Genomic DNA, 26,016 nt, shown 5'->3' with positions numbered 1-26,016 from the left:
GAGGGGAGACAGAGAGAGAAATCTGGGAGTCTTGCAACAAGAAAAAGAAGGGAACTAGAAGGGAAACATTTTATTTTTGAAATGAATTAATTAATTCAAGAAAATTCAGACACATTCTTAATGTCTTGGTATTTAGACTCATGGAAGTGGTAAATGTAAGCCTCATGATATATATTAAAAAAGCCCATTCTATTATTTTAATCATATCTGCCATCACAGGTTTAAGCAAATCTTCAGTATTCTGATTAGCATCTATTTTAGCTCTTGGCAGCCCTCTACTGGACCATCTGCAGTAACACCATAGCGATCAAAGTTTTCAAGCAGAAGAGTGGAAAATCCCCACTGCTGGATAGTTTCTCCTCATTCAGGATCTCAGTGAACATATTGCCAGAAGGTACCAATACCTGCTTAAAAAAATAAAATAATTTTTTTGGTGTAAGCTCGTTTATTATCACCCAGAATCCTGCTTGAGCAACACAACCGTAATTTGCTGTCCCTAAATTTTGTCAGGAGTATTTTGTCCTTAGAGAACAGTTGAAGAAAACGTTTAAAAATGAACAGTTGCAAATAGACTGCTGAACTATAAAGCTGCAGATGCCAGATCTCTAACAGAAGGCTGAGCTGCCCTTCAGGGAGACCTCAACAGGCTGGAGAGTTGTGTGGAGAGGAATATCATGAAGTTCGACAAAGGCAAGCACAGGATCCTGTACCTTGCAGGAATGACACCATGCACCACTACAGGCTGGGGGTTGGCCTGCTGGAAAGCAGCTCTGTGGAGAGGAAAGTGGGAGTCCTGGTGAACAAGTTAACCGTGAGCCAGCAACATGCCCCTGTGGCCAAGAAGGCCAATAGTATCCCTTGGGTGCATTAGGAAGAGTGTTGCCAGTAGATCAAGGAAGGTGATCCTGCCCCTCTATCCTGCCCTAGTGAAGCCACATCTAGAGTACTGTGTCCATTTCTAGACTCCCCAGTACAAGAGAGACATGGAGCTACTGGACACAGTTCAGCAGAGGGCTAAAAAAATTATGGACCGGAGCATCTCTCCTATAAGGAAAGGCTGATAGAGCTGAGACTGTTCAGCCTGGAGAAGACTGAAGTGGGATTATCAATGTGTTTAAATATCTTAAGGGAGGGTGTCAAGAGAATGGGACCAGATTCTTCTCAGTGGTGCCCAGCAACAGGACAAGAGGCAACGGGTACAAACTGAAACACTGGAAGCTCCATCTGAATGAGGAGGAATTTCTTTACCATGAGAGCAACAGAGCTCTGGAACAAGTTGCCCAGAGAGGTTGTGGAGTCTCTTTCCTTGGAGATATTCAAAAGCTCTCTGGACACAATCCTAGGCCACACACTCCAGGTGATCCTGGTTGAGCAGGGGGACTGGATTAGATGATCTCCAGAGGTCCCTTCCAAGCTCAACCATTCTGTGTTTGTGATAAATGCCTTTGTGAATTAATCCACTCTTCCGAGTAAGATTGTTTTTGTGAACCAAAATTACCAGTCCAGACAAAACTGATGCAATTGTGCTATTATATTAGCAGACTTTAAAAGGCAAGCAACTAGCTTTGCATCTCCTACAGTAGTCCAAAGCCTTGTCTCAGTTTACTTAAATGGTCAAGATTCAACAGCAACTGTGCTCAAGGCTACAGACCAACTAACTCATAGATCTACTCTTACAGACCAACTGCTCTTAGATCTACAAAAGCTGATGAAAGCAAAAATAAGCGGAAATTGACTCCCATATACAACAAAAAAACTACACAGAAAAGAGCAGATTAGCTTCTAAGCATAAAAAAACAACCAAAAGTGGAAGAGGTAGAATAATTCAGTCAGTGGCTGTGCTAGCATAAATAGTCCCCTATCAGGGGATTTTTGCTGGTGTTAAGTGGTTATTAAGTGCAGACACCAGGTTCTACAACCAACACATACGCTTCCCAGGGAAGAGCAGAAGCATGAACTACATTTTAGCTTTGCAAGAGATGCCTCTCAATCTGTTCTATGTAAATACAAATTTCATAAGAAATTCTCTGAAAGAAACTCCTAAGCCATCAGCTATGTCAGACAGGGCAGAATTCTACAGGCATTAGAAAGGCTGGTTCATCTGTTTTAGGTGTACAGCTGTAGGATGTGAGAAAAAAAGAACTACAACAAGTGATGCAACAGTCAGGTTTAAGTTGTAAAAGGAAGCAAGCTGTAAAGAAACCTGCGCTGATGATGGTCTTCCTTGAAAAACAAGCCAAGCTGATTTTACTAGTTACTCAAATCGTTCATTAACAGCTGAAATCAAGACAGGCAGCTAGGTTGAGACTACAGGTATTTATGAAATGTTAACTGGACACTTCACTCAATTTTGAGCAGCATTAACAGCTTCATGTACCAACCTTAAGATTTAATTGCCTGCTACACTATTTTGATAGTTTAGTAGTTTGAAACATCATCATTGTTAACACTCTGATACAGATTCCATTTCAGTCCTGACCTAGATTTACTGCATTGCTCATTCTTATTTAGCACTTCATACTGTAGCCTGAATGTGCTAAAGTGACATTTGCTTGCCCCTCATGCTCCCATTTCTGTCCATTAGAAACAAACACTTTATTTTTCAGCTTTGGAACTGGACTGATAACTACAAGCCCAAAGACTTATTTAAAAGCAGTTGGTTGCATTTCTATATTAATAGTTTCGCTCCTCAAAATGAAAAATACATTGCAAGAATACACTCTTCCATTCACAACTTTGTTTCTAATTAGTGTACAAATGGCAACAAACATCTGCCACTTCAGTTGAGTAAAAAGATATGCTGCTTTCACCCATGAAACAATTCTCATGGTCCTGCAGTCCACAACTCTACCGCCAGAATAAAACACTTTCATTAGTGATTGGTAAAGATGCATCTTTGACAGAGCTTCCCGCTGGCCCTTCACCTTGAAGCATCTTTACATTTGGATGGTGCATATTACTTACAGTAACTGTACAAAGGCAAATAGCAAAACTGTTGCTGCCTCTATCCTATATGCAAACACCCTCAAGGAGAACCAGATGGCTGTTGACTCACTTCACACCATTACTGTACTAACAAGATCCACTGATAAGAGGTTTCCCACACTTAAGTTACAAGAACCTTTCTTCTGGAATACACAGGCACTTGCAGGCTATTTATGCTGCCATTAGCAGCATATGCTGTGCACACATACAACATTCAGTAACAGAATGATTTGCCAGGCATGGGGTAGGCTAGAGAAAAGGGATGCTGAGCTGTCAAAGTAACATCTCATTATATCATAGAAGGATAGTGAAGAGGAAAGAATGGGGCAGAGGGAGAAGTGGAATAAAAACAATTTAAATAGCTTTCATGCTGTTTCTAGGAGACCATGTAATACAGCTGCTGAATGGAAGATGCACAATATAAGCAGCAGGTATACTGCAGCAGTAATACAGAGGCTGCGAGAGGGAGGATTAAAAAGGAGGGGTACACACAGAAAGCGGTCAGGTATCTTTCTGACTCCAGACTGGCAATTTCCCCAAGGGAACAAAATTAAATAAAACATGAGGAGGCCAAGATAAACACTGGAGAACTTAAAGGAGAATCTCAGCTTCCACTAAAATAACAATAGTAACAAATGAAAATGAACAGAAACATAGTATTAAGAGTTGGATTGATATGAAAGTGTTTGCAACTCTAGCAGAAATACTAAGGTAGACTTTGCATGGAAGATGGAGCTGACATTCCAGGTCATTTCTCTTTTTACAGAGAGAACTGTTTCAGCCAACAAAAGAGCGTGGCCGCACAGAATCTGCACCTTAAAAAGAGACAGATGATACTGAAATGTTCCTTTTCAGCTTCAGGCCATTTGGAGCAGTAGATCAGGAAATGCTTTTACGGATGAGAGGACACACCAGGTACATAAAGTCCCAGCTCCAAAGAAGAGACAGCCTCATTGCTAACTCATCTCCTTGCTTCTTTCTATTTTAAGTTCTCTTACAAGTCCAATCACCTTTTTATCAAAAAAGTCAGACAAGTTACGTATCAGGCAAAGTTTTATGTTACATATAGATTACTACCACATTTACTGTTTTAATTTTCCAAGTTATCTGCTATCTCTAAAAGCTTACAAACCACTCAAAAAAAATTCCTCACTTATAAACAGTCATTTCTGTTTCAGAGGCAAAGAAAACTACAGTTAAAGAATGCAAAATTACTTGACTAGTACAACACAATAAATCAACAGCAGAACTAGGAATAGATTATAGCTGTCCCAGTTCCTAGTCTTTTGCTTTAGGTATAAGACTACAGAACTGCATAGATGAACGCAGGCCACAGAAGTTGCCAGCTGGCTATTAGACAAAAAAAACAGATCATTTAAAGAGCTCCTGTGTAAAAGAATTTGACTGTTGGACCTCACTGAAGAGTGTTTTGACCTGGGATAGCATAGTTTTGCACTGCCAAATTCTCAGAGCTTCTTGAAGATACTGGTCTGGTAAACTACATATGTATGTATATGTAGTATACTAAGTGCTACAGGCAACTTTATTAAAAATTCCTTTACAGCAGAAAAGGCAACAATTTACAGTAGAAAGCTCAGCACTGTCTGGAAGCTGTGTTACCATAGCTGTGCCATTTTCAACTGTTTTCTTTGCAGTTATTTAGACATGGTCAGTTTGAGGACAAACATAAGGACAACTTGTAACAAAAAAGATGGAAAACATGGTTGTTTGTAGATGAAGTTTTACTGTTAGGCCAATGGAGACAGTTATCTTTCAAGAATATTTTAAGTAAACTAACTTGAGAAAATGCCACCAGTTCATTAAAACTGAGTCTTTTTATAAATGTATCCCTTTACCAGAGTTACAGACAGCATGGGCTTGAACTAGATGTCTCGTATCTCTGAGGAGATGCCTAAACAAGAATGTTCTCTTCTGCCAGCTTCAAAATTATGCTTATAAAGCAATGATGCAATACCATCTCAATATGAAGAGTCTAATTAGTCTCAGAAATTTCAAATAGGGAAATGAGCTTTCACCTCTTCAGATGTACAGTAGTCTCTGAACTGAGACACAGCTGTACCTTTTTCATGCATGAGTTACATCCAAACAGGTAGTACAACGTAGGTAATACACTTGCATCCAAAGTAAATCCAGAATGAGCAATCATAAAGTTCTCAGATAACTTGGATCAGTAATACTCAAACTGTGGATGAGGAGTCCTAAAATTTTCCACACAAGCATGTAATCTACTTATATCCTGCAGAAGATATAAAACAGCAGAAAAGCCTATATGCCTCCATGGAGACATATTACATAAGACAAGATACTATGTTCTAAATTGGTGCAAATCATCTGATTTACAGTAACTATGCGTGCTCTTTACCCACAGCAAATGTAAAACAATTTGAATCAGGAACACTACAGTCATTTGGAAAGCAAATTCCCCAAGATTTGTTATATACGCCAGACCTGATAAGACCTACTGCTTTTTAACAGAATTTTACTCCACAAGGCCAATCAGTCTCCAATAAAGAAGGAATATCTCTGCTAGAACGCAGGCCTGTAGAAGAGAGAGTACAGATGGTTCAGACAAGGCTCATGCTCATTGCCAAACTGGTCATAGTAGGGTAGCTAATAAAATTTGAATGTTTAATACTACTTAAAGAACTTGGAAGACAGCAACTACCTTGTAATATCCCACAAGTGGCTATTGCTGTTAACCAGTGATGCAGCTTTTCAACCAGACTATACCAACCAACACTGGGTTTAGCACGCTCAATGCTAATTAGCTATGTTATGGCACAAGGAACTGCAGCAGCATGCCACTCTGCCACAGATGAGTTCCAGAAATGCACAACAGTTAGCAGTTTGCCTGAGTAAAGTTACTTTTCCGATAAGAACTGATGTAATGGACAGGGAATGTATGCAGAGACTTCAGAAATAAACTTCAAATACACAGGGATAGTATGTATTATGTGGAGGATGCAGAGGCAAAAGCAAGATCGAGGTCACAAGGGTTATCAAATAGAGGACATCAGGGTCTAGGTCATTAAGCAGAGAAGATGTTGACTTTTCAGAACAGATCTCATTACAGAAGATCTAATCCAATTTCATCACTATCATCTCCCTCTGACAATTCAGAGGTAAAAGAGAAGCAGAGTGGTAACAGTCAACAGTGCACTGTATTAAATAATCAGCAACAGAATTTTATCAATAAATGGAGCAGCAACATACGTAAGTATACATTTACACACACACACACACTCTATATGTGTGTGTATATTTACAATACACACACACTACAGCTGCATAACAGCAAACATTTGAGATCACACTGTATCTACTTGACTCAAAGTAGTTCAGTGTTCAGACATGCTGCAACACAGATCAGCAGCGACAAACCCCTTGCAAAGGCAAAGTACTCCATACATTTAAAACATACTTCCTCCCATTCAGAGATCATTGTCCTTCACCGCTGTATGGTGGTAATTCAGCTGCACACAGCCTTCTTCATGAAGCGTTAAAGAAAGCTAGGCTGAACAGTGCTAATTACCACTCTTCCCCCACGTCCTCCTTCCCCTCCCTCCCCCTTTTTTTTAAAAAGAAAAAAACATGAAAGGATGTTAAAGATCAAAGAGAAAGGAAAGACTGAGTGAGGGGTGGGGAGGGAGAAGAAAGTGAAAAAAGATAAATTAGACAAATGAATCATGAAGCTAACAGGTAAAATATCATTAGTAGATAAACAGCCTTCCTTGGGTAGGAAAAGTGCAGAAAGTTAACCTTGTCATACAACTAAACAGCTTATGGGAAAAGAGTTAATAGGTTTACTTTCTCCAGTTCACTTTAAATACTTTCTCTTGTTCACCTAGATGTGTGCAAAAGGTAAGTGAAATCTAGATTTTACACAGTCAGAGCCTATTAAAACATTCTTAATGGGGTTGCTTTTCAAAACCAGGACTGGCCAAGATTTTAGGCAACCGATATTCTCAAGTATGCAGCGCCCTCACGTGTCCACCGGGGAACTACTTAACAATTCCTTTAAACAGAATTTGGAGAAAGTATTTGCTCTCAACTTTTCCTAAGATTTAATTCTGCCAGGACAACAAACCTTTTCCATTATTGCTTCAGTCTTGTTCTCCACCGACCAATCACTGCTCTGCACTCATTTGCACCTCTCTCTGCTTCAAGAAATGAGTAGACCATATCAATGCCATTGACAATAAAGCAACTCCATTATAAATAAAATTTGACACCTAATATCATTTATAGTATATCAACTGTAATTTTTACTCATTTACTCTGACTTATTTTAATACTGAAAGTTAAATTTGATAGCAGATAAAACAAATCGATTAGGTTACCTACAAATACTGCAAACTTCTAATTCAGTTACCTTTCTGGGATTTCCCAGTTAATTCCCCTCTCCCCTTTTAAAGCACAAAAAAAAAAAAAAAAAAAAAAAAAAAAAAAAACACCCACAGAACTTTCTCCTCTCATATACTGGCAGACTGCCAGACAGCACCAAAAAGCAAAATTTGCTATACTATACCACTTACTACCCTCATGTACGCTTATTCTACATAGTTATACACATAATGAACTTGCTTAATTATTCCTTTTTTTGGCAAAGACCATCCTACAATATTAGTCAGGAGCATGACAATCCCTGAAAGGCAACCTTTTATTTCTTCTGCAACGTTTATATAGCTTCTAATTCTAATGAATGCTTCTACTTCTCCTCCTTTCAGGAGGATAGTAAATATGCAGTACGAGCTGGAAACTGAAGTCCCTATGATGCAATCTGGTGAAATAGCTGATTATGCAAAAAGAACAGAGACTCTGGAGAGCTTTCCATCCCTTATGTGCTCATTACCTCAAGGCAAGTCAACATAGTCTCCAGTTCATAGACCCCAGAAACCAAGAGTGCTACACTTGAGACAATCTGATTTATTTATTTCAAAGTATTTGATTTAACTAGGAAAGCACAGTAATAGGCAGCAAGAAGATTGTGCTTAATGGCATTTCCTATTAAAAGGATTTCAGAAATCTATTTCTATCATGGGCACTTTGTAATTGTTCTTGCAATTATATAATCTTCATAGTACTTCCAGTTGGCCTGTGTTGACAAACCAGCCTCTAAGTGAGATTCTCACGACTCAGTGCCACTAATACACAGAGCCAGCTGTAATTTCAGTATAATCCTGAAGGCTCTCTATCAAGAATAATTCTCCCTCTTGCTTCCAAGAAGGATTTAATCTCAGCTGTGCTCTCAATAGCCCTCCTATTTGGCTATTCTTGATAATACTGCAAATCAGAAAAATAGGAACTGAGCTCAGATTTTAAACAAACCAACTGTATCCACTGCTTAATCAGATAATCTTAGCTGTTAACAGTTCTTTTTCTTAACACTAACAAAATAGGTACACCCACAAACAGAGTTTCTCACAGACCTCCCAATAATTCACACCAGCAGAATATTAACACTGACATTTTTCATCATCCTTCAACCCAGCACCATTATAGGCAGAGTTCTTGAGTTTGCCAAAGTTGTAGGTCACATTAAGAAAAAGCCTTCTGATTAAGAAATTCCATAGTCCAAAATCTAAGTCTATTCTTGGTAAACTGATGAGAAGATGATCTCCCGTGTTTCACGTTTCAGGATTTGATTTCTAGGCTCACATAATCACCAGCTCAGTCCAGTGACCAGGATGCTTACCTCAACAATACATTGGCATTACATGCTGACTTGGCTTCACTATTATTTACAAAGAAAAGAATCAAAATTATATGCGCTCTGTGTGTGTGTGTGTGCACATACACACACACACACACACACACACAGAGTAATTCCTGAATCTTCCAGGTGTATTTATGCCTTTCATTTACCTCTATATACTGTAATTGCCAATAAAGAATCAGAGTATATGAGACTACAGAGCAGGGAATTAGACCTTAATGAGATAACTCTAACAGAATGCTGAACAAGAAGGGAAGAAGCAGCAAATACATTGAACCCTACCTCTTTGGTTCATATTCCTTTAAGAATGGCTATCAGTATAAAAGCTATACCAACAATAGATTCTTCTCTTAAAAAAATATAAAACATGCTTATGCTCCCCAGTGACATGACATGGTATTTTAATAGCAAGTTGCTAATAAGAATCTCAGCACTCTGGGTTGTTTAAAACATCCAAAGAGATTATGAGTAATTGTATTGGAACCACTGAATTGGAGACAAAGCTCAAAACGTGTTACACTGCAATGTTAACAGCTTCTGTTCAGAAGAAAGCAACACCTATTTCATTGCAGATATACAATGTCTGCAACATTTGCACAGTGGGGAAGAAGATTGCTCCCTGTATAAATCCAGAGCACATCACTGCAAATAAGGTTTTTAATTAAAAACTGGCATTGCTGAGCCTCCTGCTGACTGACAGCCTCTCACTACCTCCTCCTCAGATGGCTAAAATCAGCTTCCAAGAGGTATGGCAGAAAGAAACAAAATCACTAACATGCCCGGGTTTGACAAGTCTCTGCTGGGGACAATTTCAATAGCAGGGTACTGCAGAGAGGAGTAAGGAGAGAAAGTAGATGACTATTTAGGAAGACTTCCCTAATGATTGCTCAGAACATCACAAACAAGACGGCACAGGTGGTGTTTTATTCCTAGGCCTGCCGACAGGATGATCAGGCAGGACAATTTTAATCAGAAGCCATATTGTTAAGTAGAACACAGAACAATGTTTGTACCTCAGTGGGTGCAGCTTTCTTAAAATACAAAGTAGGCTTGGGGGTTAGCTAAGTTGTTAACCTTGACAGAGGTCTGTATCCCTCAGGAAAAAGAGGCAGAGAGAAGCTCTGAAGTCCAAAAAACAAACAAAAATTTCTTACTTCCATGGCCAGAACATTTTCCCCCAATTTAACGCAAAGGAGCTTATACTGAGTGTTAGTACTGTACCTTCAGGAGGCTCTTCCTGCAGATGAGGGGGCAATTCTTCACTGGTTGTCTCAGTTTCATCTTCCACCATCTGCGTTTCTATGCTTGGTCCCTGTAGAACAGAACAGCAAAGAGGAGGTAAATTGGAGAAAGTTCAAAAAGGAACCACAAAAATAATTAAAGAATTAAATAATATGCTAGACAACGAACACAAGGAGCTCACTTTAGTTGATGAAAAAGCAAGCTGCTGGGAGGTTTATCTGCAGTCTAATTATGTAGCAGAGGAAGGAAAAAAAGATTGATAAAAGGATTGTTCAAACTAACAAGCAAAGGTTTGAGTGTCCAAGTAGACTCAAAATAGGAACTAAACAATGACGCACAGTTTCTAAATTATTATTTCTAAAACACATAATATAATAATCATTCAAATCCCATTTACCAAGGGTTGTGGCAGATTCTCCATCACTTGGAATTTTCAGGAAAAAAAAATCCAATCTTTGATTTAGAAGGATTTATCCATGTCTTACCAAGACTGGACTCTGAAGTGTTTGCAGCCTGTTTGATACAGGAGATTGATATGGATTATGCAAATGGTCCCACACCTTACTTTTCTTATGTGCAAGTAAGACTTAAAATAGGTCACAAAAATATTTTCAAAGAAAGGCAAAGCAACCTTGTTTACAGTCTCCTAACCCATTCAAGTGTGTTGACCACAGTTTTCCCCAATCACATTTGTACCTGCACGTGCGTGTGCATGCACGATAAATTAACTTCCAGTAGCTTCTAGAGCTACTAGATTGCCCTCCAAAGTTTTGCAATTCCACTTGCCAGACTTCATGTCCTTGACAACAGCCTGCAACATTGTTGATGCAAGGATGTGAGCAGTTAGATTTGTAGACTTAGAAAACACTAACTTTTATTTAAGGCTGAGAACTCACTTTACATACACAACCTTTTCATGACTTGAGAAACCATAAAACCATAGTTGTTTTTTCAAAAAAAAAAAAAAGGGCTCTTAATCTTTTTTTAAAAAATAATGGCAGAGTGAACATTAGGTGTAGTTTAAAAATAAAATCTATTCATGATTTTCTTCATTCCAGGCACTACAGCAGTCAAAAGCAAAATAAGAATTTTAGCACTCATTAGCAATGCTAAACATGAATGGGCTTGTAGTCTGAACTATCAGAAAATGCATATTAATATGCATAATTAATGCAGCTGGAAGGTTACAGAAGGCAGTTTAAACATTAGTACATTAAAAACTTGCAAGATTTTACTGTTCAAACTCATGGAGAAAAAGGGATCATAACATTAAATCTCCAATATTTGTTTTCCAACCTCACAATTGCGAGGTTATCCCACAGCATTGCGTACTTTCTCCATTTTCTCACTTTGCAAATTATAAACAGTAACACTTTTTATTCCTTCCTTCACAGAAAGAGCTTACATTTTCATTCATTTCCCATAATTTCAACAGAACAAGTATGAAAACAGAAGGTACTATCACATCGTTTTCAAAAGTCTTATAGCTAGGAAAAACAACACAAGTGAAATGTTAAAGTCTGCTGCATTAATGCCACCTCATAACCTTGACATCTGCCATCCTTGATTGTGCAAGCTTTATTTGTGGAATCAATACTAAATGAATATTGATACTAGATGTTTTTAAATGCGGAGAAAAATGTTCCAGCTTCAGTCAATGAACTATTTAAACATTATGTCATTCCTAATAGTAACTCTCATAGAAAGCACAAAAGTGATCACTGCAGACTATAGATGAATATTTCTTATAATCTGATCAAAAAATGAATCTAGGAGGCAGCTATCAGCACTGAGATCTAACCATCTCCTCACTTCAGCTGAATAATGCAATACAGATCTGGATAGGAGCAACAAAATGAATATAGAGTATGTTTCTCTTTGTACACATGAGCATCTATTTAGTTTTTGCATCAGTCACACGCAGTGTACTACCTACACATTTTTTCTTATCCATTAGGGCTACAGAGAGAAAGGAGATGAGGCTACTCTAGTTTACCAAAGCAAAGTGCATTTTCACATAATGATCAGATATATAAGATGTAAGGCACTAAAATCTGTACTTCAAATATTCTAAACCACAACCATAAAAAAAATCCTAGAAGCAATCTCCTAACTCTTTGCCTCTACTTTCCCTTATCATAGGAAAGCCTAGATGAATATTTAGAATGTATATTAAGTTTGAATAGTCAGGGACTAATACTGTTGGCTCTTTGTCTCCATGATATCGTCAGTGCTCATTATTTTCCTCAGGTTTTTATTGCCTATAATAAATATAACTTGATTAAGCCTTAAGAATAGTATATAAAACCTGTTTAATCAAGCAACCTTCCTTGTATAATTAATATCTTCCTCTGGCCCCAACACCCACTTAGTAGCAGCACAGGAGAAATAGTAGAATCACTGTTATCTACCTCCATGTTATACATCCTGAAAGAAAAATAGCTAAGATGAGCAGATCTTAGCCTTGCATATCTGTACACGTTAAGATGACAGAGACTGTGCCAAGTCACTAAATAAAGCTTAGAGCACTTTCAGCATTGGTGTAACTTCTCCAGCTAGATGCTTTGCTGGTGTTCAGGGATATAACTGTGCTAAACATTGGTCTCTAAGTCATGCCTATCTCTTCTTAATTCCCTGAATTCAACAGCCTTTAATTAAAAATGCAGAGATCAAGATATGCAGATGATATAGTGTCAGCTCGGGAAGTACTAGTTTGCATGTCCAAGAGAAACTTACCCAGAGTACTGTGAGATTCTGCAAATTAGCTAGTAGTTTGCAAAACTTTTCTTTAAAAAGGATGATACCCACTTAAAAAACACCCACACAGTAAGAGGATCTGATCCCATACAACGCAAAGCTTAAGTCCATACCAATTACTTGCTGCCTGCTGAGATGTTCTGGCTTCTAGGGACTAAGGAGAAAGCAAATCAGCTCATTTTTCTGAAGAGCCATTCCCCACACAAATTCAATGCCCTAAAGAACATTAATATAGCAATAAAATTAACTAGCTAAGAACAAGTTTCTCAAAGATGATCATTTAAACTTCTCAGCCTTCAGCTACCAAGAAAAAACATCATCTTTTTCTTCAAGAAAAAAAAAAGCTAGTAGTCTCACTTTGCTACTGAGACAAACCTGCTCACAGTGTTTTATTCTGACAACAGTGACACTCCTTTAATTTACAGCTGTTGTCATTTATATAAAGATGATGCAAAATGCTACCAAAACAGAGTGATTTTATATCTTTTTCCTTATGCAAAAAAACCCCAATGTTCAGCAACCAGCAGTCTGCCTCTCCAGAAGAGTGGCTATCATTTGCAATATTTATCCTGAAATAAATGTTTGTCTTGGCTGATAGTCAGTTTTAGTCCTAAACTAGTATTAACAAATACAGCTCTGAGCAAGACAGAGCCCTCTACAGACCACTATAGAAGGTGACGGCTGAGATGATCTTTGCTATCACTTGTTTGTCTCCACATAAAAACTCTAACATTTGCTAGTGAAATTCCAGAGAAGAGAAAAATATGTGATCCAAGAGAATCACATTAACAGAACATTCTTAAACCCTAACAGATGTGGCCAGAAATTTTGAAGGGAGCATTTATACTACTGGAAAAAAAAAATCCAACAACACAGCATATTTTGAACTATATGTATGTATTTTGTATCTTATTTAAAATTTATTCCCAAGAACACTGAAAAAAATTATTTCTAAGTTTTGTTATTATTTCAAGATTTTACACGAAAAATTGGAAACACAGTCTAGATTGAAGTGTGGCATTTCAAGTAACGATAAACTTATCTTTTCTGGGGATCTCTTACTTCCTAAAATGAAGTTGGAAACATTTTCTATAGAACAAACCAAGCTCTTATCTCATTGCCAGCTTATCACCCTATACAAGGAGCTGCTAGAAGTAGTAATTTATCAGACTGTGGCATATCAATTTCATCCTTGTTACCAGCGAATAAGCATGCATAGTGTTACTACTGAATTTCACGAAGTAATTAAAATGTCACACAGTTAAAAATAGATGAGATACTAGTATCCCCATCTAGAAGGAATACTTAAGGTTCTCAAACCTTGACCGACATTATTAACAAGATCATAGAGTCTCTGTACAATTGCTTTGTATCTTAGATTAGCATGCTCATTGATTTTGCAACTACATCTGCTGCGTTGAATTCACCAGGTCTGCTGCAAGGTTGGTAACATAACCATCAATACCTACTAAAGGTATGCACAGTTCTGGTAGCATGGCAATCTAGAGCAATCAAAACAAATCCACAAAATCATATTCCAAGAAGAATTATAATTAAGTCATTGGTCTCAACTTGTTTCAGTTAATATTTCAAGAATGAGGCAACAGAAGTTTGATTTTTCACTCTTAAGGAGACAAACATATAGGGGAATCTGATCGGATATACACAACTGAATACATTAACACGCTGCACATAAACAGTCAGGCAGTGTTAAGCAATTTTGTAATAATCTTGACCTCCATCCGCAGCAGAAGCAATGCACTCAGACGTTGCCTTTGTTTGATGCCCTCTCTTAGGTGCATCTAGGAAGCAGGAAAAAAGTACAGACGTTTAGAAACATTGCTAGGTTATTAAATGCATGATAGTCTTTCGATTATTTATGGTCTGTATAATCTTTGTAATTGAAAATATGTGGTTTTATTCCTCAGTACAGCAATCAGAGGAGCATAAAATTATAGAGGTACTGTTAAAGGAATAGTCAGGTTATGGCATGTAACCATAGAAGAATATCCTACTGAAAAGAGTCTCTAGGCTCTCCAGAGACAGATCCTGTTCTCATAAGCAAGCACATTAGTTCCTTTCAGAAACTGATGACTCTCTGGATACAACCATTAAGGTTCAGTGCCACTTTTTACAGGTCATATTTAAGAACAGGACCTAAGCTGACCAGAAACACGCTGATTCAAGCACAGGCAACAGCATCCTTCCAACTACTACTTCCAAGTCTACGGTCACGCCAGCGCAGCTTAGTCTGTCCCTCCTAACAGCCTCAATGAACTACAAACACACTGAAGAGCTTTACACAAACACACTAAATATGACAAAGATCAAGAGAAAACCTACAGGGATTCTCCCGGAAACTGTTGGAGAAACTTATCCTATGTTCTGATCACACCATGTGACTATTGACCTTGCAGTGCAGCTTAAGTCAAATATTTTGGGCTGTTGTGAGCTGGCAAATTCATGTTCATTTGCTGCCTTACACCGTCTTTCAGAGTAAGTATGGATGGATAGGAGAGTCTACCAGGATTCAAGGGAAATGAAACAAAGTATTACAAACTGGAGTGTAATCACCTACAACCATCTCAGGCTACCCAATATGCTTTCCCTTGCAATACAACACTTTTCAATATAATTCAGACCAGGCCTTCAGCGTTATGCCTGTGTTTTCAGAGTATTGGAAAAAAAAAATGTATTTTACTAGTGCTGTAGTAAGCCCACACATGACAAAGCAAGAAGGTTCCCATCCAGTGTCAGGCAGTATTTTCTGCCAGGCATCAAGACACTGAAATCATGAGGTGTCTTTATCATCATATTTACATTAACAAATGTTTTCAGCGTGGCCTTTCCCACGTCTTCCTGCATAGACACACACTGTAAGAGACCTAGTTTAAAACACTCCCTATGCACCTCTGACTGTGGGATCAAAGTCCAATCCTGCCTTTGGAAAAGCAGATCACACAAAGAGTCTACTCTATTTGCAGTGTATTAAATATTCAGAAAATCCATATAGTTCAGGAGCAATCCCTGCACTGGGCAGCCATTACCGGCCCACTTTGCACATCTGTTAACAGTGTCATGAGGCTGGCTGTGCAAACGCCCAAAAGGATGAGTCAATGCTGGAAATGGTCAAGCTTGCTACAGACTCCCCATATTCAGTCCTAATTTTAGGTCTTTCAGACTCTGCTTTTGTACTTACATTACACTGATCACATTATCTATTGACTCTTAACTAAACCAAGATTAGGCTAATGAATAGTCAAAAAATCATAACAGAAGTCCAATCAAGCCAAATTAGCAGCATTTTCCAGGGAGTGGATTTTTTTCTTACTGAAATTAAAGGAATTTGGGACAAATCACGTGAAGTTTCTTTCAGTTTATGACTACTAATAAGACAACTTTACTGCTGTACTGCTGTTCCCAGGCAAGGAGAGGCACATACGTTACGAACCTGCTTATTCTTCCTATTCCTACTCAACTTCTAGAAATGGAGGTGTTTTTTTTAAAAAAACAAAACAAAACACCTCCACCCCCAAACAACAGCTATTCTTTACATTGAATTTTATCTGGAATGATTGCCCTGTTTCAGAACACAAACTACAAGTTCTTAAATGCCACAGGTCATGGCTTTTGCAGTAGTTTGAGAATTGAATTATTAGAATACTCTTTAAAAATTATTCTAGCTCCAGCTAGAATAGAAAACTCCAGCTTATCTATTAATTTATCTGAGCAATTTTTATTGGAAAGGGTATTTATTTCCCAGTCTAGATCATCTTATTTCCTCGCTTGTTCCCAAATCCTTCAATTTAGTTTTTCCTTTCTCTGACATTCATCATCACATTTTCTTCTATCCTGCATTTGAGCCTAAAAACTCACTTTTTTCACCATTTGAGTCTACCTTCTTCCTAGAAAAGCCTCCCCTTGACAGCTCACAAGATCATATCTCCTACTTCAGTCTATCTAAAGCTTCAACTGCCAGCCTAGGTCACCTGTCCTCAGTCCTGCCCAACACTGATTTTTCAGCTCTAGCACTGTATGTAGGCACAATTCCAACAAAGCCATTTAACAGAGGAAAACTACTGGCAGCACAGACATCACCCTTCCACATCTGCAATCTCACTTGCAAGCTTTCCCAGCACTGGTCCAACATCTTTTTTGTATATTGCCAAATACACATCAACCAGTATCTACAAAGTACAGATTCACCTCTAAGGCCTTACAAGACCCCATAGGTCTGTGAGAAGAAAACATCAAGTAATCCTTAAACATATGACAGCTTGATAAGTGCTTTGAGAATCAACAATGGTATTTTTAAAGGATCGTAATAGAAGCATTGACTTTTCCCACATTATGCTTAAAGAATTTATTCCGTGCCAACAAGACAGCTGGTTTCCTGCACACTTGTGTGTTTTGTCTCTTCTGACAACCACAAGATCCCAGCTCTTCTTGTCCCAGGCCTATTTCCTCCAAATGGGCAAAGGAGGATACAGTTACGATTAGGCCAAATGCTTCTCAGATCCAGCAATGTAACAGTTGACCTTCATCAGGTGTTCTTACAGCGATTAATTTGGGGGTCTCTCCTCTATCCAACCACTGACTGTTCCTCAGAATCTATCTTTGAGATTTCATGTTTAACAAAATTTAATTAAATTACCTCATCTTTCATACTTGGTAGTGTCTTTGCTTCCGAACATCCTTTCTGCTTCTACAGAATTACATGAAGCCTCAATTCCTATAAAAGGCAAGTTTTAAAAAAAAACAAAAACTAACAAAAAAGCAGTTCTCCCCTCCTCCCAAAAAACAGATTTTGCACAGACACTGTAATAGTTCAGCTGGATGTCTCCCTTGCTCAGGTAGCTGGGGGGGAGGTCTATGGGTACTTACTTTCAGCTAAAGCATATAACCACCCAACATTACCCAGTATCTCCTTGTAGTTACTTCAGTGCTCAGATAACCTTTCTCAAACAACAGAAAAAAAACCACCCTTTGTTTCAAGGGTATCTGTTATAATTGCAGGTTTTACTTTGGCAATGATTTTTCAATAAATTTTGGATTTAAGACAGCCTCATTTAATATTTTCTAAATACAACAGGAAAGTTCCATTAAATCAGCCAATCCTATTGCATGCATGCCCATACCTCTGGAGGCTCCAAGGTCAGCCAGATTTTTTTTTTTTTTTTTAAGAGAGTAAAGAGTGATCTGTAACCACAAAGCTGCATGAAAACAAACAAAAAAAAAGGCTACGTTTAAGAAAGCCTCTTGACAGATGTTTTGCTTCTAATTTTGCAAAACAAGATTCACCCATTATGAGAGATTTTGTGCCAGGTCTCAGCCCAAGGGGAATTTGTGTTGTAGTTACAAATCCCTTAGAACACTGAAGAAGAGTACAGAAATAGAAATGCTGAAGATATTACTGTTAAATCATAACACTTTACTGATAGTATGCTATAAGAAAGAACAGTTACTTAGATTATTTGGTCTTCTGCATTTGGCAAATGCATTAGTGAGGCTACGATTTAACTACACTTAACTTTGTTTTGACCATTGGACAGAACACGCTTGCAGAGCATAAAGACAACATGAGCAAGCTTTAATGTTGCAAAATCCAAACTAAGATCAAGTTCTATTGTTCTTAGTAAGAGTCAAATTCTATTCTATAGTAAAAGAACAGCTTTAGACTGCGAGTAATCCTAGTTAGGGTTTACTTGGTGTAAGTAACTTCTCAACAGCACTGACAATACCACAACACATTCTCCATTCAGCAAGTTATTAAATGGCCTGTTTTATACTTGACCTTTTATATTCATACTTTTATATGGCAGAGGGCATCATTTATACAGCAAAAAAACCTACACAATCTGCTCAGTGATAGTTCAGATGGTTTGGGGTATTTGATTTATTGCATTTAATAGACTTGATCAACATTTCCATTTTCAATTATAAAATCAATACATTTAGCCTCCATTTTGAAACCTGATACAGATGAACAAACCTGAGGCAATGCAACTTAATGTTATATGCCAGTAAGGTCTATTTATTTCATAGTCCCTAGATCTCCAAATTATTTACATTAGCAGAAGAATACAAGATACACTTACATCTTTTAACAGATCAAATAATTAATGAAACTCATAACAATGCCAGAAAAAAGTAATGTATGTATGTTCTTGTATATTCTTGACAACTAACACAGTTCTAAACAGCCAATATGTAAAGACCAGTCCCTGCTAGACAAATGTGATAGCTTTTTTGAATTACTAAATGAGTCTAAATTAGTGATAGCACAGAAGGAAATAGGGCTTCTTCACCTCCCGAAAAACTTCATTCAATCATATATTTGATCTGGCCAGAAGAGAATGCTTGCCACTCAAAGCAAATTAAAAAGTGTAATAATCAAAAGGATACTATATAGCGGTATAATGGCAGGGAAACTTTACGCAGGTTGACTTACTGTCAAATCTAGTTTAAATTAATACCTTCACAACAAAGAGTATGCCTTGTCCAAAACACTGTTTTTACTCAAAAACAGTCTGTTACATTACTTTTGCAGGGAATAAGTAAGTTACATGAAGACAAGGTGGTACAGTAACTAAAATGCTAACAGTGTTAAAGTCTGAGGCAGGCTCATACGTATAGAAGATAGTCATCACAGAAACACCCAGCAGATTCAGGAAGAGAGAGATACAAGAGATGCAAGAGATACACAAGATAAAAGATGGAAAGATACAGAACCAAAGCACACGACCCTGAAACACAGAAAACAAATCTGAAAGCAATTAAATCATTACCAATAACAAAATACCAAAACTACCAATTAATCCTTATTGGCAACTGACCATTCACTGATTTAGGTAATTTCAGTGGGAAGAAAGAACACTTCCTACGTCCTGTCAGTCATTCGCTGCCTGTCAATGAAGACTTCAGAAAGAAATTCAGACAGCCAAACTAGCAAGTCAAAAGCAAACAGTAACAAGACCGCAGTTTGATTTAACATTTTACATAACTAGTTACCTAAATGGTACAAATATATTTTCTCCAGCCTGGTCTTTGGCAGGGGACTTAATCGTTAATGTCAATTTTACTCAGACCGAAGAAAACAGATAATGCACATTTCATTAGGAAAATGAAAAATACTCTGTGCACAATGTGCAAGCACCACCCTAGAAAGTCGCAGACAGTACAAGAAATTTGTCTGAAATACAAATAAGACAACCTTCACTTAATGCAGACCTACATCTGTATGAGAGATCACATCAATATTTTCTTAATCATACCAGAGACAAAGGAAAAAGTACTATTTCCATTATCCTGATCAGGGCTACAGATTCATATACATAATTTTTTTAAATGACCATGAAGTACTGCACTAAGCAGTATTCTCTAACAGCAGTTTCACAGAGTCAACTTGAATTACCTGACTTATATGCATGTGTTACCTTTTAAGTACAAAACTACTATTTTAGCTTTAATGACCTGAAGTATAACTAATTTTTCACCAAGTGCAAAAAAAAAAAAACTTCTTGTTCAAAACTTACAATTTAATTTTAGAAAAGATACAAAAGACTTTGATAATGCTGCAACTCCATTTTAAGTGTAAAGGTGTCCCAAAACATCAAAAGTGATTTTTAAAAGCTAGAAATTTAGGTTATAAATAAAGTATTTCGTTCACTCAAATTATTTCTGTTTGTAATGTTATTTCATTACGAATTTCAAGGTGAGTTTTCTGCTAAATGGATCAAATACGTTCTGGAATTAGCACTAAGCAAACAAGCAGGGAGATTGCACTATGCTATATTTATCACATTACTATCACTTTGGGTTCATGGCTAGGCAGTGAAGTATTCCCCTCCTTACACAGGAGTTCTGATCTCAGATCTCAGCTCTTTCAGCCAGGCATGTTGTTTGTTGTTTTTTTGTTTATTACCGTAGTGTTTTAAAGCTGTAACACTTCAGATAAAGTACCTACTTATTCTACAAAATACAAATATTGCAACTCATGGTACTATCAAGCTCCCCAACCTCATACCTAACCAGCATACCTCAAACTGGACAACCAGAAGTACTACCAGCAATAATGCCCTTTTTGTTTCCAGGCTAGAAATCTTATGCTCTTCCAAAGCATTGTCAGCAGTGCAAGACCACAGCTTGCTGCATAAAAGATTTTAAACAAAGTTACTTCACTCTGCAACTAAACTGCTGTTCAGAGAAAATACTCAATGATCATGACAAACTCAAGCAACATCAGACCTGCTGACTTAAAGGTAAAAATTTATCTAAAGCTATTGCTGCCAGAATAATGATGGTGTTTTATTTTTGAGCATCAGCAAGGTACACGGGCTCTTCATATAAATCAATTCATTATAAACACCAGAATCTCACTAGAACTTAGGCATCTCTGTTAAGACTGTAACATTTGCAAGCGCAAGGCACTTTTGTGACACCCAGTAAGTTCAGCATCAGTATTTCTTCAGAAACTGCTTAAAAGCCTGTCTCTACCTTCACCTACACAAGTTTGTACCTTGCCAAAACACTCTGAAGGCATGTAACCTCCTCCTGCCTCTGAAATTCAGCTGAAACACTGGGAAAGGAAAACCATCAGAAAGTTTTTAAGTTAGCTCACTGATAAAGAAAAAACAGAATACAAGTATAGGACTGGACACAACCAGTTGTAGGCAGACACCTAAGTCAGAATTAGCTACAGAATATCCCTTCCATGTTCCCTTTTACTCTTCTGTTCTCTTGCATTCACTTTCTCCCATCTTCCTGTAACAAATGCAAGATCATATGACAGCAAAAAAGACAGCTATATACTTCATAGAAAGGAGAAGAGACAAAAGGTATTGTTTTCTATAAGCTGTTCCTTTCTGAAGTACTTTTCATTTCAACTTTTACGAGCTCCACTAAACAGGATCAGAGACACGTAATAAAAGAGTTGTATATACATCATGCTTTGACAGGACAATCCATGACATCCTTTAGGAACTGAACTATCTATCAAAGGCAAAGTAGAGAAGAAACTTACAACATACAATAATTACAAGCAAGAGAAATGTTTACTTAGGCTATCCATAACTTTTAATGCCTCATATTCAAAACACCTGCTTTTATCAGCTCTCTGGATTCATCTGCCAAAAACAGGTACCACAGTCAGAAGATCAGAACCACCATGGGCAATAAATTCATATCATTTCTCTTAGACACAGCTGTAACAATTTCTTAAAGGAAAATGTCAAAATTATGACACTCTATAATCCCAAAATATATAGATCAAATGTGAGCACCAGTCAAAGCACTACTAGCTCTCATCACACTTTGCAGCGAGGATCAATTCAGTTAAAAAAGACATAACTGAAATCACATCTTGCACCTGCAAACAAGAATTCCAGAACCACCTGACACTGACAGCATATTTTATTCCTCTGACTTTGGCTTTAAGTTACAGTAGTGACAGAAGCAGTGTTAGAAGCAGCTACTGCACATTTTAAGTGCTGCCTAAGACTTGAGAAATTCAGAGCTTAGCCACAGCAAAAGACTATTAGAAGCACACTGTATTCTAGGCTAACAACTGCTTGTTGACAGTGTGGTGGATTGGGGCCAAGGTGTCTCACAACTATCACATCTCTAATGAATCAAACTGCCCTCCCTGTCTGACAGCGCAGGTATGAGAACCTTCTTGTTCCCCAGGTTCCTAATGCACCACAAAAAAGTCTATTTCCTTGCCATGAAAAAGATCTGCCCTTGAAGGAAAGCAAAAGCTCTTAGTATTCACTACATATTCCCTAAATATTCCTACACATACAGCAGTCAGTCAGCTTGAAAGTGGACCTCTCACTCCTGTCCCACAGTGTAGGAAATACAGGTTTCAACCAGTTTTACATTTCATACAGCTAATAAGTGTCCAGAGATACAATCTTTAATGACTGACACTGCTTGAAAGAGATGGGAATAGAAAAAGTATAGAGAGAAACAATCTTGAATCCAATTCAGCTTCGACACCTTAAAATTTGATTTTGCCATGCTGCTTTATTTCACTGTACTTTTCTAATAATGTTATTAGCATATAATAGTATTATTTTACTTGACTGACTTAGAAATAAAACACATGAAGCTTCAGTTTCTCAGCAACAGACGTAAGTGATCTTTTCAGGATACATGATTATTACAAGGAAACTTCCCTGACATTACCACTTACCTCTTTTCATGCACCACTTCCCTCCTATAAGTGGACAGACCATCTTCACACATAGTGGCATTAGTCTGTTTTACTTTCACAGCCCTACATTCTCAGTAATCCACTACTCAGCAGTGCAGAGAAAGACTCAAACGCTGATAAAAGTACCCAAACAACTATATTTCCTGAAAACAACAGTTAAGGGAGAAATAAGACTTTTTAAAAAGCTTGGTTCCAACTTTTCTTTGCAACGATCAACAACTTAAAGTTTATATTGGTCTATTTTAAAGTCACACTGCGTTATTTGTCAGCAGGTCCCTAAGAAGGGTACAGATCCAACTCCCACAACCCACAAAAACACAAATTCTCCCTTCCTCTCTCTTTTATCCTAGTTTAAGTGAGCTCTGATACCTTAGAGATCAAAGATTACTAGATCAACCAGCTGGGATATCCTACAGATTTAACTCCTAAATTCCACATACAAAACAATACAGATTATTTGCCAGTCTGAAGAACATAAAACTGAAGAAACAAAACAGCATCAACAGTAGAAGACTCTGGGCACATTCGCTTATTTATTTTGTATTTATGTCTCTCTTCTGCTTTCTCAGCTTAAGACTTCAAATCATGGATATGCAATGATCTTATATAGAGAAAACTGAGGCAACGGCCATAACAAAAGACAGTAAATGAGCTAAGGAACAACACCGAAAGAAATCAATTTGTCAGAAGGAAAACTGTGAATCTTTTTTTATGCTTAAAAGCTCTACACAGTGCTTATATCTGATATACAATTGTTAAAAAAAAAAAAAAAAAAAACTCCCCTCAAACACACACAATTTCCTCCCAATCAGAACATGACTCCACTCACATCTTGTTGCATTCAGAGTGAGCTCATCGAAAATAACCATGAGCATTCCCACTCCAGTGGGGCAAAAGAGAAAAATCAGTAGTAGTAATGGGCTTAGCAAGAACAATCAATAGCTTATTCTACATGCAATAAAACAGAAGCTGAAGGAAATCTTTTTCATTTTTAGCCTCAAGCTGGATGTACTATTCAACCAGCAAATTAAGGTTTTTCTTTCACAGTACAAGTTAGCAGCTCATCCAAGGCCATAAAACAGTATCTTCCTCATGTATATTTTTGTTGTTCCATTCCATCAGAATTAACAAGCACTCAGAGAAAGAAAGAAATAAAAGATCCCTTTACGGTCAGGAGTTAAACAAAAGCAAAACAAAGCAACTAACACCGCACAGTAGAAAACTTACTTTATATCATATACCTACTCTGAAACTTGTTAACTGTGCAGACACTCAGATCGAGAGCCCTCCATACACAGGGATGATACTAGCTCTGCTGACTGACAAAAACACACACAGCCCAGAGCTCACAACCTACATTAGCTGGGGGACCGGCAGCGCACGGAAACGCCTGAACCAGAACTCTCCGTTACAATACATTCGGACCACAGGTACCTACAGTTTCTGCCTCAAATAGTTTACAATCCAGTTAATCAACACAGCTTTTAATGAGAGGTAAATTCAGGAGACAGGGAATGCCTGGTTTGACTCACGTTTCAGACCGATTAACAGGAGGTGACAATTTAAAGAGTCACACACCTGTAAATGAAACAGCTACAACACAATATAACAGAAAGAAAGAAAGGAATTCAGAGCAATGCTGTGTTACTTCTACAACATAATCCTGCTTTGATTTCTAACCACAAGCACTGCAAAGGCAACCTCCCAAACGAGCACTAACGTACTGCAGCCTTCGCAGCCCGGGCGGTCTCGCTGCCAGGGCACCGACCGAAGCTCCCGGGCAGCTTCAGAAGGAAGCTGCTCCGACTCCCCTCGGGGCGTTTCTACCCTAAGGGTTTCCACTAGCGAACCAGTGAGAAAGGTGCCGCTTTCCTCCAAGCTGCTGCAAGGGCCTGCGAGAAACGAAACAGAGGTGAACACCACAGCTCTTCCCGGGGGCACGCTGAAAGCGTAAAACCCCTCAGCTACGGAGGTGTAAAACTGCCTACAAAATCACCGGTGAGAGCTACCCAGCCTGGGGAAAGCAGGGCAGTCTCCCTGTAGGAGGGAGACCAGAAAGGAAACAGGAGCACAAGTGGGGAACCTCCACCGCGCTCCCAGGCTGGATTTCCTTTCGGTGACAGCGCTCCGATAAATAATTCACGCTGCAGCGGAGGAGGGGGGCGGGGGGCGAGTCTCCCTCTCGGGACACGGCTGGGAGGCGACGCGAGGCCCCACGCGGGGAGCCGCGAGAAGCTTCCAGAAGCCGCCGCTCGCGGGGCCGCGCAGCTCAGCGGAGCAGAGCGGCCCCCGCCGCCCGGCCTGGCCCGACCCCCCGCCTCGCCTCGCCAGCAGTGTGCCGGGCCGGGCCAGGCCGGGCCATGATGCGCCCCTCCCGCCGCCGGGCAACGACTGGAGGCAGCGACACCCCCGCGGCCCCTGTCCCGTCCCCCCCAGCCGCCCCCCGCCCCGCCGACTGTCGGCCCGGGAGCGGCGCATCACCTTCATGCCGGGGCTCCCGGAGGGCCGGCGGCGGCGGCTGGGTCCCCGGCCGGGCCGGCGCTGGGGCTGCGGCTCCGCCTGCCCGATGTAAACACACGCCGGCGGGAGGGGCACGGGGGGCAGCGCCATGGCAACCCGGCCGGAAGAGGAAGCGCCGGGGTCAGGGCGCGCGGGCCGCCATCTTGGGGGGGGGGGGGGGGCGGCGGCGGCGTCGTCCCGCTCGCGGAGCCGCTCCGCAGCGCTGTGGGAGCTGCGGCGCCCCGCGGTGCCGGGGGGCCGCGCGTCGCCGCCGGCGGGGAGCGCCGCGGGGGGCCGCTTCGGGTGCGGGGTCGTTTCGCGCGCTGAGGCGCGGCGGAGCGGCGCTGGCGGCTCCGGGCGCGCGTCCCGCGCTCTGCGCGATCCGCCCGGTGATGCCCCCGAAGCTGGGGAATTCCCCCCAAAAAGAGCTCACACTAACGCGCCTCCTCACTGAGAAGTGCAGCCTTCCGCGCTGACCATCGCCTATGCTGTCGTAGCGGTTTGTGCTCCACAGCACCCGACAGCAGCTTGTGTTAGAGCAGTGTACAGAGCAGAAGTGAACTGTAACGTACTCGCTACTTCG

The 26,016-nt window shown here is 39.4% G+C and overlaps 1 protein-coding gene across 2 annotated transcripts in view; it reads right to left on the bottom strand.

Moving 5' to 3' along the window:
- LOC134141158 (transmembrane protein 263-like) overlaps nucleotides 1-25,519 on the bottom strand; it is a 204,279-nt gene extending 178,760 nt beyond the window's left edge. The window contains exons 1-2 of one of the 2 annotated variants that reach the window (XM_062577160.1): nucleotides 25,416-25,519; nucleotides 9,944-10,034 (exon numbers count right to left, since the gene is read on the bottom strand). In XM_062577160.1, the coding sequence (XP_062433144.1) occupies nucleotides 9,944-10,034; nucleotides 25,416-25,421 (97 nt within the window). In that variant the 5' untranslated portion in view covers nucleotides 25,422-25,519. Of the gene's footprint in view, nucleotides 1-9,943; nucleotides 10,035-25,415 lie in introns of those variants that run through there. The other variant, XM_062577161.1, reaches the window with a different exon arrangement.
- Between the last annotated feature and the right edge of the window lie 497 nt (nucleotides 25,520-26,016).

The sequence above is a fragment of the Rhea pennata genome, chromosome 5, assembly GCF_028389875.1.
Source record: "Rhea pennata isolate bPtePen1 chromosome 5, bPtePen1.pri, whole genome shotgun sequence".
NCBI classification, from domain to species: Eukaryota; Metazoa; Chordata; class Aves; order Rheiformes; family Rheidae; genus Rhea; species Rhea pennata.
The sequence above is the reverse complement of the archived record's forward strand: the minus strand, read 5'-3'. Positions and strand labels throughout refer to the sequence as shown.